This window comes from Opisthorchis viverrini (genome assembly GCF_000715545.1).
Source record: "Opisthorchis viverrini unplaced genomic scaffold opera_v5_62, whole genome shotgun sequence".
NCBI lineage: Eukaryota > Metazoa > Platyhelminthes > Trematoda > Opisthorchiida > Opisthorchiidae > Opisthorchis > Opisthorchis viverrini.
The window spans coordinates 483,986-500,839 of NW_008751718.1; the positions used below are offsets into that span (position 1 = coordinate 483,986).

General features: G+C 40.9%; 1 protein-coding gene across 1 annotated transcript in view; it reads left to right on the forward strand.

The window, feature by feature from the left end:
• Positions 1-16,854, forward strand: part of T265_03999 (hypothetical protein) — a gene marked incomplete at both ends in the record, with an annotated part of 72,581 nt that overhangs the window by 40,073 nt on the left and 15,654 nt on the right. The window contains 3 exons of the mRNA XM_009168617.1: positions 10,189-10,275; positions 13,170-13,256; positions 15,457-15,543. Of these exons, the coding sequence (XP_009166881.1) occupies positions 10,189-10,275; positions 13,170-13,256; positions 15,457-15,543 (261 nt within the window). The remainder of the gene's footprint in view (positions 1-10,188; positions 10,276-13,169; positions 13,257-15,456; positions 15,544-16,854) is intronic.

The window sequence follows — 16,854 nt, forward strand, 5'->3', positions numbered from 1 at the left end:
GCTCGTACGGACAGCATAGGCCCCTTTTCATGAATGATCTGTGTTCAAAGACACTAATGTGTTGTGCAGACTGCAAAGTTTATAGAAGTCCTTAAACCTGAGCTGACTTTTAAGTTTATATTCACTCAGATAAATTTCCTCAGCTCCCACAAGATGGCCATCTATTAAGTGAATGGAGCGTTCAGATTCGTGCACTAGTATAAATTCAGGACAAACAGTGAATTTACTAATCTAAATTACTGTGCGCGAACTAAATAACTTTTCTTTTTTCATGATCATGGTAATTTTTAATCGTGTAAGAAGCAAATTAATTAGCATTGTGGAACCAGCTGAAAAGTCACAGTCAGTTCGCTTTCAAAAGTTTCAGAAGATTGAGGAATACTGATTAGGAAAGGGGCTGCACACAAACTGAAAACTTTTGAACAGATTAATCACACTAAACGCAGACATGTAATTACTGGGGATTTCGGACAGGAGAGGAGGGATATCAAGAATCATTGTCTGGTACATAGCTGAAAGCATTTCTCTGTCAAGTGTAAAGCTCACAAAGAACTCATCATTTTTGTACTGCATTCAGAAAGATTAAAGGGGGAACTCCTGATATTTGTAAAACGATGATATCAGATAGTAGTAGACTGTCTCCAGTCACTACATATCCTCTTTCTTCTGGAAAGTGTATAACGATGCGGTTGCTGATACTATCGAAAATGAAATAGTTCTCCAATCTGTTCTGTTTGACCCAAACCGCGCAGACCAAACTTCCTCATGACATCATCAACACCAGATGTGATTCCCAAATCCAATGATCCTGCTAGTTTCATGTTTTCCAAGAAGTAAACTGCCAGTTTAGTCGAAGCCATGTCTATTAAGACGTTATCGGCTATTGCGCAGCCAAAACAACGTTCACCTGTGGGTATAGACCAAGTGCTGCCTTTGTGGAGTGAAATATGAAGGGCTCCAATGGACCCTACCGCCGGAATGGATTTGAAAACTTGTTTTCTAGAGCGCCTTAATGGTGGAATACGATCGCAAGCGTTTGTGTTGCCTAAAAGTCTTCGCCACTCAGCCGTGCTCGAATTTAGTTATCTATAAGTTACACGACGAAATCTTCTTCCGGTTCAGGCTTACCAGTCTAGTATTATGCATACTGGTTCCAACAAATCTCCAAGGCAAGATAGATCTAATCGGTCAGCCATTTCCAAGACCAATTCATCCCACAGGTTTTTTTTTCAGAAAGAAATTTTCCCACATGAATTGTGGTACGTAGAGGGGTTTAAAACGGATCCACGTCCCACAAACACAAATAGCTGGTGAATGTTATGTGTTTTTATGCCTCTGCACCTGATTCGCTTGGTGGCGGAACTTTTCCATTATTCTTGTTGCTAACACGAATGAAATATTGTGCTGTCGGAATGAGCGTCGACTGAAAGTGGGCGGATACTTTAAACGCTGTTGATCATACCTCATCAAGCGGCATTTTCATTGAGTCTTAGACTGGCCTGGGTATTTTTTGTTTTAGACAAAGGTCATGGCGCCAAACCTACCTGTAAGCAAGACACCTTCGATTGTAGTTGCAAATTGCCAAACAGTTTGGTCACCTTCGCAGACCGTGAATTACTCTTGTAATGAAACCACAGGAGCTTTGATTTCCTTTCTGAATCCTGAAGAATTCTCATTTTTGAACGAATTCTGGAGGAAATATTCGGAAACTAATTACGCCACGAAATAATTTTTCAATTACAAAACCTTCTACTGCCCACGAAACTCCACACATGAAGTGCTTTCTGGAACGTATTCTACTAATTATGTTGACCAATGTTGTCTCAATTTAGAGGCAGTCTTGCACAGCGAAGAAGTAGCGATCCCTTCTGAACTGTAAGATGGATTGTCACTGTGAAACTAAACGAATGTCAAGCAGGTATTTTTGAGTGAAGCGGAAGTACCTGAATGATCGCTATAGATTTTGTCCACGTCGTCTTTGTGAATACTTGACATATTTGTTCTTTCTATCTGGCGCTAAAATACGATTAATCGGTGATCTTGTGCAGGATGGTGCGGACTAATCTAGTTTTAAGTCTACACGTAGTTCAACCAGGCGAGCTCATCACAAGTATACTGGACGATTTTGAAAGTTAGCACATTCATTAACTCTCTACAATCGTTGTCAGGTGTTTCCTGTTTCAGAATTCTAATGTTTGGGGTACAAGATTAGTGAAGGGGTTTCTCTTGCACAAGCGAATGACGGGAATATCACGGATGTTGAACAGCTTGAACATTTCTGTTACTGAATGGAACAACACAATAAGATTTTGGAATTGTCTAATCAATATTCACTTATCTTCGGTGCTCATTGCCAGCCTGACAAATTTGATGTTGGTGGCCGGCAACCTTTCCCATCTATCCTGCACAAAACTGCTCATTCAGAGAACTGTACGCAAAATATGAGCCTTCAACAAAGATCCAAACACTGGTTCTCGGGGTACAGACAGCTTCACCAAAAAATTCAGGTTTGAGGCTACTTTCCGTTGATCTTTTAACTGCGGATAATGCACACACTGATGCAGACCGGAAAAGGCCTTCCGAGATTGAGTTGGTCACAACATATTTGACGACAGCAGGGATGTTATATCATCCTCAGTGCTTCATACAGGCTACAGCACAGGCATGTGAAAATTAGACTAGTGGGATACTTTTAAAGCGAAAGTCAATTCATCCCTTATGGTACGAACAGGTTCAATAAAAAGGAGTTTAGCAGACACCTTGAGTATTTCACAAACGACTCCGTTAACTGAGTTGGATTTCTAAAGCCCTTTCATGTCCTAGTCCAACTTACGCCTGACTGTGGAACGCGGATCAACCTTTATTTGCTCTTCACCAGAAGCTACAGCAATGAAGCCACCGCAAAGTCATTTAACCGGCACAAAGAATGTCATGGTACACTTAACACATCACGCTAGCACATCCACAACCATCACTATCAGCGGTTCCCCACAGAGTGGCTGGTCTGTAGTCACACGATGTGCACCGGTGCGTGTGCCGGTATTTAAACCATCAGTTCGCTGTTGTCTTCTCGAAGAAGAATTTCAGGTCACCATCAACCGGAAATGAAAAGCACTGTCGTTTAGTCGATTTTCGTCTCAGGAAATGCTACGCTTTGGTAAACATAGCATTTGTGCATTCAACTTTAGATTAGTAAACTGCGATAGTGCACCCCATCGGTTGCCTGTTTTAAAAGCAGCTATGCGCGTATACCAGTTACATTTATATCGGTTCATACATTCATCACACTTGTTGATTAGGTTAATGCTTCTCCATATAAAAACAAAATTTAATGTTGTTACTGCTGGATAGAAGAGTACGTTTTGCAAACCAGACTAGGCACCTATTAGTACTTTAGTAGCGTGCTAGCATATATTCAGACGTCTTAACCCTGACACTAGTGCACGAGTGCTTTTTATCTTCTACAATCTGGGTGCTAGACAAAAGCAGTATGTTGTTCATGCATTGTACACTGATGAGGACGAGTTGCATGCTTACTTGCTGCAGTCAAAACGCCCAAGCACATCAAAGCTCTTATCAGCCCACTGCTTAGGCATTCCCGAGTGACCCTTGTTCGCTTGTTTGTTCTCCGTACTTTTCCCGTTTTGACTTCCCCTTCCCCTTCTTTCGCAGTCAGTTACTGGACAACTGACTCTGGATATGAATACCAGTCCTATGCTGTTTCTCGTTAGAATATTTTGTTCTGGAATCAAAAATATCCAACGATTATTTTGCGACACGGTTAGGAACCAAACCCGGTTATTTTTCCAATCACGAATCAAAAGTAAATGGAGCTCTTGTATGACCATATTACCAAACCATTTGCACAGCTATTTGGTTTGCTGTAAAAAGACGTCAGGTTAATCTCAAGCAGATCACTAATTGAATGAGTCAATCTGTACGTTTCTTTTAACTGGGGTGATATTTATCCAGCTGATCAATGATGCGATTAGCTTGGCTCAGATTCAGGTCGTTTGTTCTACTAAAGGTCATAGCTTTAAATGGGACATTTTTACTGCCCTAGTTTCTACTAGATTTGATCCTCGATAAAGCTTTGCCCAGTATAAGTCGACGAATGAGCAATGATATTAGAATTAACTTATGGTCGGCTCCCTAAAATCCAAAATCGATTATCGACGAAACTATGCCAATCGGTAATCACATTTTATTTGAATCACGTGGTGAGGTGGGTATTGAAGGTACATTTCCATTTTTGTGGGTAATAGTGATGCAGTGGATTAAGTGCTTCAGTCACCTGCAATGCACGCGGGACTGAATTTTCGGAACATTCTTGTTTTGGGTTTGAGAGTAATTGTATAGAACGGAGCTATCCGGTGGTCGACTCTCAAAACGGCTTCAAAAGTTTCTTTTCTCGTCAAGTATTTGTGCTTAACTAGAAGTAAAAGAGATTACACAAACTCCATATGTTTTTACCTGTTCTCTATAAGACGTACTCGAACAATAGGTCTAACTCGTGTGGGGTAGTGACATTCTTCCAAGTAGCCAATCGCATAATTCAACCAACCGACACGGTTCTACTCCACAACATTTTGTTCGCCAAACGACAAATCAATGAAGTCTCAATAGCCTTGCTGACTGGGGTTGAAAAGATCGAACTGATCATCGGTCCAACGATGATCATTGTGATATTTCACTTGCAAATTGCTTTACACCATCAGCAACGTAGAGTGCAGTTCATTGCAAGTTGGTTGTATTTCGATGGTGCACACTGATGATTGTTCGCGGAATTTATCCTATGGGAATCCGAGAATAGACCGATAGATAGTTACTCGTACGCACATACACTCGCCTGTCGTTGTAGAAAAAATTGCAAAGGGGAAACCGGACGGCGTCGATCTTTTTATTAAAAGACAGATAGCAAGATGATAGGCTCCTTAGTCCAAATAGCTGTTGGCATATTCAATCATTTGATTACACCAAAACGTCAAAAGCTTGGCAAGCCACCGCTGTTCAGCTGATTGAAATTTCAATGAAACTTTTAGTAACTATGTGGTAGGGTTCCAAAACGCTCGACCACAGGAGCATTTACATCCCCAGTGACTTTCATCGGATAGGCGCAGAAGTGACCGATATGTGACCTTCCAAGTGACAGTTCAGACTCTTGGCCCCAGGACTACTTCTTCCTTGGGCGGCTAAACCAAGAATCCTACGTAACGTAAAGTAAAAAACAGTACAACCCGATTAGTGAACATGTGGTACGGGACCAAGGAATTGATATTTTTGACCAAGTGATGCGCTTGCAAACAATGGCAAGTGATAAAGCATACTATAATTTTGTAGCTGCAATTTAGAATTATTGTACCTATTATAATCATGTTATAATAATTGAAGGTAATAATCGATAAGTTTAATTGACTAACGTTGATTAATCGATTGTGACTGGCTAAATTAATATTTATGTAGTAGTTGTATTGATATTACATTATTCATTTGTATTTACTATACTTGTTACTGTACAGTATTATACATTGTTATTGTATTATATATTATATTATTATATATATATATATTATATATTATTATGTTATGATAATTATTGGTTATATATACTTATGAAAATTGTGTAATATTAGGGACGAAGAATATAGAGTTTTATTCGGGATTAACAGTGCGGGTCCTTCGTAATCATCAATATGTGTTTCGGGCACCTTGCTCGCTACACTGTGTTTTTCTATCGCCTCTGGTTGTACATGTTGACTTGCTTCAGGTGTAAGTTCGCTCTTGTTTATTCCCAGCCGATGAGTAACAACATCCGCTCAGTCGGGATGGATCTACCATACACAGGTTAATTCACGTTCTATCAACTAATCTCTGTAAGTTTAGCTGGATGCGTCGTCTTGCCGTTGCACTCACGCATGTTTGTCCCATAGAATTAAAAGAGAAAATGGATTATTCACATTTCTTCATGCCTCACAATTGTGAGTTATTAGTGTACCATCCTGAGCAGATAGATGAACCGTAAGTCAAGTCACGCTTGTATTAGTGAAAAGATGGTGCTTTTGGTTCGGTTCTAACCCGTTCGGACTTAGACAAACATCCATTTCATTAGTTCTTCCATTGGATTATGTGGCAGGTGACAATATTCTGCTACACACACCCATGTATGGTTAAAATTGTTAGTTTCTTCAAGAGAATGACTGTTTTGCTTCGAATTACTAGCTTCTTGTGTTTGCTAAACTTTTTTTAGCACAGAACTCCTGAAGTAATCCAGATACCTATTTGATTATGGGGGTAAGATATTAAGGTGAAATGCTTTGCCCACGCGAGCTATTTTCTAGATATCTTATGATTTGAAGCATTTAGAGCCGACTGACACGTCAGCATCCCAGGAAGGTTTTGATGAAAGGCAAGCCATAAAGCCATCAGTCGTTTTCCAGATCCTCTTGAAGCGATTTTCGAACTCCATATAGAAACATGTGAACGCCAAGCACACTCTCGGTTGGTCTGGTTGCTCTTCTTTTGTTCGTTTATGCAGGTGAACGGTCGCGAAATTCCTCAAAAAATCACTATAAAGTCAAGATAGTTATCTTATCTATTTAGTTTACTTATTTAAGAGGAAGTGTTCCCAAGTTTTAAGTAGTACGCGTGTGCATGAGTGACGCAAAGTCCGTTTCAGATTTTGCCCCGCTACTTGGTAATTCGTTGTGCCACAATGCGTAAAACCTGTCTGACAGAAGCCAGGTCCATGTAACAGGTTTGTACGGGCTACTATCTATGTTACCTTGGTGGAGATCCAACTATCCACACGAAGTCCTTCTTCCCCCTAATCCATAGGTTTTGAACCTCCTGGAGCTGTATAAAAAGTGTATTGGTCGATGTTCTAGGAGTCCAACTTATATCAACAGATCTCGGTCGAAAATTGTAAGTACCACCCAGGTTAGGTCACAAAAATTGTCATCCACCCAAAATACGAATAGCTGGGCAATCTGATTTGTTGTTTGTCCAACGATCAATCATCGAGTTAACTGCTTTTCAGCAAGTTTTTCAGGGCATGGCCTAATTCGTACTCTCAACAATAAACTTTAGGAATGCGTCTTGAAAACCTACCTACTGGAACGTATTATGTCAAAGTTTGATTAAAAAATCCTATCATCCTAATGAGAGACAGCAACATGACTGTCGACAATGATGCTTTACCACCGTACAACCACAGATTTCACCCAATTACGTTTGAAGCCTTGAATTACAAAGACGAGAAAAGTGCGGCTTAGAGATGCCACCTAGCTTATCGTAAGAGTTCTGAGATGTCCGTAGTTCTAAGCGCTCAGTCAGATACTCTGAAAAGAAACTGGCAGAACAAAGGCCACCGATATCGATCAGTTGCCATTTCTTGTGATGTCCTTAGCAAAGCTCGGGGGGTTCACGGGGACTACTTACTGAAAGGCGGAACCACACAAACAGCATTCACGATCTTCGTAATCGCTTTTACACCCTTCCACCAAATCATCTGTTGTCGACCTCGGGGTTAATGCCATTCTGTAGAAGGCTGGTAGTGCTAATTGTTCCGTGGGATTAATGTGACTACGGGGTAACTTAATTCCCCGTTTTATAATTATCTCGTTATGAATACATTGATGCCACCCGAAATCAGCACTGATGATCGAAAACTTGAAGACACTTTAAATCTTCTATCAGCATGGCCATGTCTTGCAACCATGCAGCAATAAAGCACTTACTGCCGCCTGGCACGCGTGACCCTTGAGACCCAGTGAAATTTATTTTGGATTCCACAAGCAAGCAAGGTGAATCAGCAAACTCGGCTCGAGCCTTTGAGTTTCGCGCACTCAAAAAGATATCTTTGATAGACAGTACAACTTTCGAAGTATGTAAAGTGCTTCACAACATCCAAAGCTTCTCCTCGAATTATAAGTGGCATATTCAGATAGTGTATGTTTTGGTGTAAGGTTTGCACCACGATGGTGCAACGTACGTGCTGAGAAATACTATTATGGTCGTCAATTTATTCAACAGAGCTTGTTTTCTGCGTAATCCAGATGGACAAATTTCTCACCAGAAACGAGTTGAACATTAAGGTTTGAAAAACCATCCAGTCTTCTCATTATTTCATTCATGACAAAGCTGTACAAGAATGGTGTAATTGGGCATCGGAAGGCTTTCACATATCTCGCCATACACTCTCAAACTCCCAGAAAAAAAGGAAAAATCGGGTGGAAAACTTTTCGTCTCTGTAAACCTCTTGGTATGAGGTATTCAATCATTCGTCATTGCCATCGATTTCAGTCTCCTAGAGGCTTACCCAAGTGCATGATCTCATCAGAAGTCCGACTGTGCTACTGAGTAGCAGAATCGCTCGAACAGGCCACCTTGTTAAACTCCGTTTTGAAATAATCTCGTGTATTACACGTTCTGCATATTGTGTAAACAGATCATGTGGGGCACGCACATACCGACGTTTGTCGATCACACCACTATCAAAGTTGATGAGTAGAGGCGACAATGGCACTCATATAATTCGCCTTTGAAGTTTCTGACCGAGCGCAGAGATTGCTTGAATCACGTTTCCTCGTTTGGTAGCAGTGAAACTCCTGAACAATTTTCACGTTGCGGTTCCATAATTCGTGAGTAAGCTGGAAATCACTAACGTTCCCATTGCTTCAAAAAATAGGGTAGTTACTATTGTGCATCCTTCATCTTTCAAGACAGACTATTAGGTATTCGTGAACATTAGGACTCTTCTTGTGCCAACTGGGAATTGTTTGTTACTTTAGCTTCGTAGGAGACAACAGACGATATGTGAGAGTGAGGTTCTTCCCATGTGTAAGTTTGGCATTCCATAGACCATATTAACAATATTTTACAGACTCCTTTCTGCTGTATTCTAACAAACTGAAAGAATCTTGAACAGCCGAGCGTACTGACTGATCGATTTCGCCCGGCAGTCAAGAATGCGCCTTTGCTTATTCGCTCACCGTCTTCTCACGTGAATGTTGTGGGGAACATTAGCAATCACGCTTTTAAGACCAAACACAATCACCACAGAGAATGTGATTTGTTTGTTGGTGTGAATAGCCTAGCGTGGGTATATATACGAACTCACTAAACAGCATAAACAGCTATTTACTGGAATGAGCAACGAAAGCTGGAACACGCTTGCGATTAAATAAACTTGGACCTGTATGAGCTACTCGTTCCTTAATGAGTAGTTAGCCTTACAAATGTGTTTCTTAAACCCAGTCTAAGCCATAAGCTACCATCTTTTTCAAAAGACCCTTTGCCCGGCATCGTTACAAGGACGACCAGTAGGTCGCACGACCCCTACCGTGCAACTCGAAGAACCTGTTGTTGATCATTATGGAGCGCAGAATCCTATTCTTTTTGGGTGTAGTGCACTCAGTCTTACCTTTGGCTGGCTCTATCTTGTGTACAACAAAGGTTGCTATACGTAGTATGTGACTCATTTTCCTAGAAAAACTGGTATGACACCTCGCACACATCCAAATTTGGTAGCTCAGTTGTGTGAAAGCTTGAATATCCCGCCATGTACACCAACTTTCAAGCCTGGACCTTCCAGAGGGTATCTGCTGTAGTTGGAAAGTATTTTCCTATCCATGTGAATCCCATCATGGATCTATTCATAAAGAAAGTCTCACTAGGCTAATCACAAACTTGCCTACCCACATCCAGGTGGATTTTTTGTCATTTTGATGATGCGTCGGCAGACTGCTTTAAGCTCACCGCCCACAAATATCCAGACCGGCTGGTTTAAAAATGAGCACATTTTGAGGATGATTCGTCCAGTACAGGATAGCGGTCCCACATACGTCCGCAAGGACAATTGACCTCATGTGGTACCCTTTTTCGTAGACAATGTATTATGCTGGACAAGAGTCTATTTTGAATATGATAGCCTTCTGGGATTCCATACGCCCCGCGTTTAGTCTCTTTTCCGAAAGATCTTTTTAGATGATTTTCTAGTGATAACCTTATTACTTTTTGACGCTTTTAGAAAGTTACAGTAATCACAGTGAGAACGTCGGGGTGGGAACAATATCCCTTCCGACGAAGTGAAACAATTTCCTTGCGCGCACAAAAAAGAATTTGGTTTGCCGCCGAAACCGACATTTATCCCTTCCTCTACTATCTATCTACTGCACTTTACCTCGCCAGGTGTCAAAGAGTATTCTTGTGGACGATGCAGTAAGAGTTTTACAACAAAGAAATACCTCCGGTCTCACCTGAAGACGATTCATGAGAGTAAGTATCCTCCTCTTAATAGGTAGAGTCAAGAAGACTCCCACCGGCAATCTCAGCTATTCATCGTAGTAAATGTACGTTTTACTATGTGCTTTGCAAATAGTGCTGCACTGTAAAAAAATAAAGCTCTTCATAAAAAAAATTCAGCAGAAAGTGTTGCAGAACCATATGAACTATTCCTTGGAAATAAAGCATGAGATGTTCGCATGGAACCACGATCTTCACTGCTCTTTGATGTGGCACTGGGGAGGCCAAAAATTTTCACAGCAAATCAAATTATAACTCGAATCTGCAATAAGACTATATCACTATAATGACCGGGAGTGAGTGCGAAATTCTCATCATGAAAAATGCAACGACGGATTGTTATCGAAATTTTCAAATACAATCTCCACACACGTTTTTGTTCAGTCGTTTAGAAATAGTCAGCTAAAGTGATTGAAATGAAATGCAGTCCGAAATTAAAAAAAGGTGAAATACCACGTAATCAGGGAGAAAAAATAGGTATTGGTCTCCCTGCCGGTTTCTGGCCTTTCTGGCGCCTCAAGAGTAGTGCGGTGGTGAATTAGCGGTATGGCATTCTTCCGACCTCAACTTTACGTGGTGAAACCCCGAAAAACTTCACCTGTATTTGCACATCTGTGAATAAATGTTTTGACGCATCAAGAGCAAGTAGTACATATCAAGTCCTCTTTACTAGTTAAAAAAAGAACAGATTATCTTTATGAGCCTACAATCAGTTGGCAACAGAAGCTCTAGACCCAAAAAACAGCCATCTGTCTGACGTACACAGGGTAGAATTTTATCTCCGATAAGTTATGCGTGTATAATAGGCTAACATTTTGTGTCCTGTCATTACACAACTTTCTGGAAAACACAAGATGTGCTTTTCAGTTCACACTGCTTCGGAGAAAGGTTGTTACGGGACTTTTTATTATCATTCAAGCGGAGGAGATTGCATATTTAATTCAAAGAATTTAGTTGTCTTACTGTAAATGAGTTTCGGCGCTAGTTAGAGTTATTGATTCCATTATTTTTGCGGTAGACTGGCTTCAAATTTAGCTTTTCCAGCTGCAGTGATCTGTGATGGTGTATGACGGTAATACGCAGGTCATCTAGAACATAGATTATGTACACACCACAGAGTAGTACCTCACACTCATCATACCAGTGCCTGAAGTGGAGTCCATCGGATATCAACCTTATTCGTCGGTCATAAAGAGAACATAGCTATCGGACGAGATGCATAACAGCAAAGAATGTGTTTGTCGCAATTTATTTAGTGATCGTATAAACCCACCAATCTGTTCGAAAACAATATGCGACTTGTCAGCGAGCCTCCTTCCACCAGATACTCATCCTGTAATGGGTTGCCGAATGCCAGTCTAGCTGTCTCGTCAAAATTGTAAGATACCACAGTGATCAGAATTTCAATGATGTAAATTATAACGAGGTGGATGCTTCGAACCTATGCAGAAGTCATGTGAGGAATGTAAAAACCCGAAGGAAGAGTAAAAAACGACCATCACATCAACCGCATGACATTCATGGCCAACTGTCTGCTTAAAGTGACTTTCAATTAGTTTTCCCAGATGATAAGAACTTGAGTTTTTATTTTAAAATGTTTGAAATTGTTTTACCCATTCCGTATTTCTCATCCACCTCAGATTAATTGACCTCAATTCCCAGCAAAACGAGAATATAATTCACTTGCTTACTCCGTTATTTAATTATCAGTTTATGTAAATACTTACTTTTTAGGTAGCTTCCGTGCCTAGCTGCTTAATTACCTATCCACTTAGTTTAAAACTTAGCTGATCGCGTGAAGCCTAGATGAGCGAATATTATTTTCATTAGGATGTCCTGTTTGGACCTTCCTGCATAAAAATGCTTGTTTCTGGAAAACCGAACTGGTAATGTGGAGGTCTGAATGATTCCGTTGACATATCAGTGCAGCTAATGGACAGTGGCTTGTGTCGTTTTGGGACTAGCCAGCGTTGAAACAGGTTGTGTCAGTTTGCTGCGACTTCTGTGCACTTTGCGCACTGATGGCGCCGGTGTGCCTAAGGAATGTGGGGATGCCGTAACAAGTCTTTAGATTTGAATTTATGGGAATCCTAATTCGATCGCTTCTCAGGTTGCCAGTTCACAACTCCGATCAACAGCTAAGTCAGTGGCAATCCGACTAATTGAAACCCTCATTTTGCCTTTACTCTGTCCATACTTCATCACACTCTACAACACGTTCTTCGAGTCCCACGAGCCCATCAGCTTTGCGCCAACAAAACCAGTGGAGCAATAGTTGCAAGCGTTGAATTGCCAGGGGATCGACCCTAACAGTACGTTTGACAGTGATTTCGTTGATGGATGTCCAGGTGTGTGCATTTGCCGTGAAACCACTGTCAGGACGTAACCAGTGTAAGAATAACGGCTAGTGAGCTCGGTGTAAGCCAACACAAGTTGTCTCTCTGTAAGTTGTAACAGGCAATGGCAGAAGCTTCACTACGTCCCAACATCTGATTCATCCTATGTAGGCGATAAGAAGACCCAATACTTATCGTGAAAAAATAGACCTAGGTAACACAAGGTAGGGGGCATCATGGAGTTGTGAAGCTTCAATAACACCGATGGATTTAAAAGGAATAGCCATCACAACTATTAAGTGAGATTACTGGAAATCAATGACGCCATGTTTTTCTAACTCTGTGTAAGGTAAGATTTTTCTTCTCTGGGGATGGTTTTTGCAATAACTCTCAGTCAGTGAAAGAACTTGATGAACCACAGTTTCTTCAGGTGAAAGTACAACAGAAGTGAACAATTTTCCGTTCCTAACAAGGAGGTTGTTTTATTGTAATGTGCTAATTGGAGCCTTCTAAATCTTGTGAAACTTCTAGGTCCTCGTCTGTTTATTTGTCCCCTGTGTGGAAAACAGCTGGCCCGTGAAAAGGGACTGAATCAGCACGTGCGCACAATACATGAAGGTAAGTCTCGTAGCAGTCTCTTACTAGTTGCCAGTATAAATCCTCTGCCTTCGCACGTTCGTGTCAAGGATGAGGTTGTTTGTGCTGATATTTTCAACTTCCACTGACATCTTATCTGACTGTATACGTGAGTACCATGCTGAGTCATATATTCTGAATGCCAAGTGGTTTATCCGGGTCTTCTCAATAAACTGATGACACCATCTTGAAAATATCACAAAGTCCTTCAGAGTTCGGCTGAAAATCCCTCCAATATTGCCGAATTCCGGCACAAAATTTCTGAAATTCTAGGCACTTAAGACCAAAACACGAAGGATGGTACAACACACGTGTCAACATATGGTACATATAATGTAGGATTATTTGAAACATACGTTATTTAGTGTATCGTCTTAAAACTAACTTGTTTACAGATGGTTGTTATTGTGAATAACTTCTTTGGAATCCAACAATTGTTCCAAATTGGTCTCATCTGTATTACCATGCTTAGCAACGAGCCATCTGGAAAGTCCATGGTAAAATATAGATCAGAACTTCTTTGTATAATTTGCGGAAAACAACCGTGTTTACGTTGGATGATTGAGTTAGCTCGGCCAAAAAATGGAGCTACTGCACGAAGCTGCACCTGTCGCCTTTAGAGAAGACATGTTTCGGAGACCGCATGCTAAGCATAAAATGTATTAGGTGATTACATAGTGTTTTGTATGAATGTAGGAATTCTTTAATTGGGGCAACCAAGTCGCCTCTGTCTTCCAAATACCTGAGCATATCGCGCTCCCACGAGCTAAGATCAAGTGGAGGCAGCATCGATGAATTAGTCATTTTACTCTGGCGGTTCCCGTGAGGGATACTTCAACTCTCGAGGAAGCGGCTTGAGAGGCATGGAAGTTTTCCACTGCATTAAAAGAAACCTTCCGGAACTGGGGATGCTATATTTCAGTCTCACAAGAAGAAACACTACAACACTACGTCCTTGAACCAGCTCTATTATTGTTTCGTCAGCAGATGCATCCATGATATCAAAGAACTCTGCCTGACTAGACTTGATTTGACTCAACTAATAATATAACCTTGAATACGTGCAAGATACCACTCACTGGGACATTTCATCGTTGTAGTACCGAAGAAGTATGGAAAAGCTGACGTATAAGTCAAACGATTCAAGGCAACCCGATAATTATATGGGTTTTAATAAGTTTCTGCTGTCAAGTAAGAAAACATTTTTAAGATAATTTTTCCTGGAGATTCCATTTGGCGTTGTCTGAACAGCCAAACTGGATTTCATGTTGATTTTAGTGACTGGGGCTGACATCCAATAGGCAAATTTATCATGTTGCCTTAGGATAAGTTAGTGACGAACAGGGGGGGGGGACACATGATTTATGAAGCGTTCAATTTACATAATGTGGAAGGTTCTATGAACGTCCTTCAATACACCGCGATTCAAGTGAAAGTTAATCATTCCAGGGCAAAAACATATAGTTCGCCTCCTATTGCTTACGCTTCTAATAGCAAAGACCTAGAGAGGGTACAATTTGGAATAGGAGATGAAAGATTATTGTACCTCCTAAGCACATGAATGTAACTAGAACTGAAACTGTTGAATCATATTCACGATCACTCGAGCGGGAATCAGCTGCAAGGATCTCATTTTCAGCTGTGATAGGTTACTCGGAACTGTTAATTACTTCCTAGGATATACATCTCCTGTTTCTTCCAAGAATGAAATTTAGCTGCTATCACATCGCTGCACTACTGGCCCTTTTTTCGAGAAAGTTTCTCCAGCACTGTTGTAGAACAGTGTGTTTTGGACAGGCATATTAAGAGGAGAGAGTCATCTTACATTTCTTAAACTAAGCGCTGAGCCTTGACTTTCACGATGGGGTATGAGGGACGCATGGAATATCTGACATTATTTAGGTTAGTGTAATGTCGGTAATTTCCCTCAAAACGTAGAATGCAGTACGCTGGAGATTATCCAATACTTAACCATTTAGGGTACATGTGGTTAAAGGACCCTCAGTCAAATCTAGATCAAAAGATAAAACTCGAAGTCGTTTCTCATTACAGCTACATATATAACCGATCGAACTCTTTTGGTTTGTCTTGTGCGAGGAAAGAACGCCAAAGGTAGCCAAAATATATCCGATTAGTAGTCCATGATCATTTCTAACAAAAAGTTCTTTCTACATTAACCCAGGCAACTGGTCAGTTTTCTGCTCTTTGTGCGGAAAAGGATTTATCAACCGCTGTCGACTGAAGAAGCACTGTATCAACGTTCACGAACGTGAGTTTACCCATCATCGTGGACATTTATGAAACGTTACTTATTCGATTCTACTACCATTATTGAGAGTCCTTGGTTATATCTATTACACTGACAGAAAGTTAAGTCTTAGATACATGTATTTTCAGTGAATTAAATAATGCACTTTTCAATTTCCTCCGGCTTGTTGTGCATGTAGATCAGTGGCTATCAGTCTAGTGTCTACGACGTGATTTCGCCGGGGTGGGTGAGGATGTAAACAAGTGTTGCCGGCAAAATATAGAAGGATTAAACCTCGTAGAATTTTCGGTAACAGTATTTCTACAAAAAACATCTGGATTGATTTGAATGTGCGGTGGACAGTGCGACATCAGATTACGGATATTGCGCCAATTCACACGTGTGAGGTAGCTGTTATAACGCCAGGGCAGCTGGAGAAGAGAGAGACAGAGAGTCGGTGTAAGAGCATTCCCGGATCTTCACACTATCACAAACTCTTGGGAGGTTGTTTGGGTGGCGATTTTCAGCGCACACGGATGACGTTTAAAGCAACCGGGATTGAAACGGCTTATGTTGGAAAATTCATTTCTGATAATTTATTGCCACGGACCCGTCTGTACCGCGCAGCGTGAAACTTGCGAAAATTCGCAAATAACGGAGATTGCGGGAAGTGAACTTTTGGGCACAAAATACTGGTGGCTGAAGATTCCGAGATTTCGGAAACTTCCACACGTGTACCTGTTTCCCTTTCCAGGTAGTCCTGACTTCCGTAACTTTCGAATATCAAATAAGTCAAAGCAAACTGAATGTTTAATTTGCCACAGACAAACAAAACAAAGCAAGTTGGACGATATTGTCGCTCATCACTCAGATATTTAGCACCAGTGCCTGCATCACCCAGTTTTAACATAGTAGTTCAACTTGTTTCCCTGCTTCTTGATGTTTCGCACATGTATTTCGTCCATTTTTCCGCTTGGGCTACATTGTGGGATGCCGCAGAAGTGATTCGGAGGAGTCCGCAAGAAATAAGCAATGTGATGTTTATATCGCATACTAAATTTAACGTATGACAATAACAATTTTCGGACGATTGCTTTGAGAGAAAATCCGATTGAGAGAACATCCTAAAACACAGCGAATGAGGCATACTATTTAGTTTTATTCCACATTTGACGTTTGAATTCGGTCAAAAAATTCACGCTCAACGGCAGTGTACAGCTCGTCAAGTAAATGCTCAGCAACATGCCATGAGAGAGAAAGTCGTTTGAAAGCCAGTCACACTGCTGATCAGCTGCCAGTGGGCAAAATGATTAGGTGCTGGCTGGAAAGCCT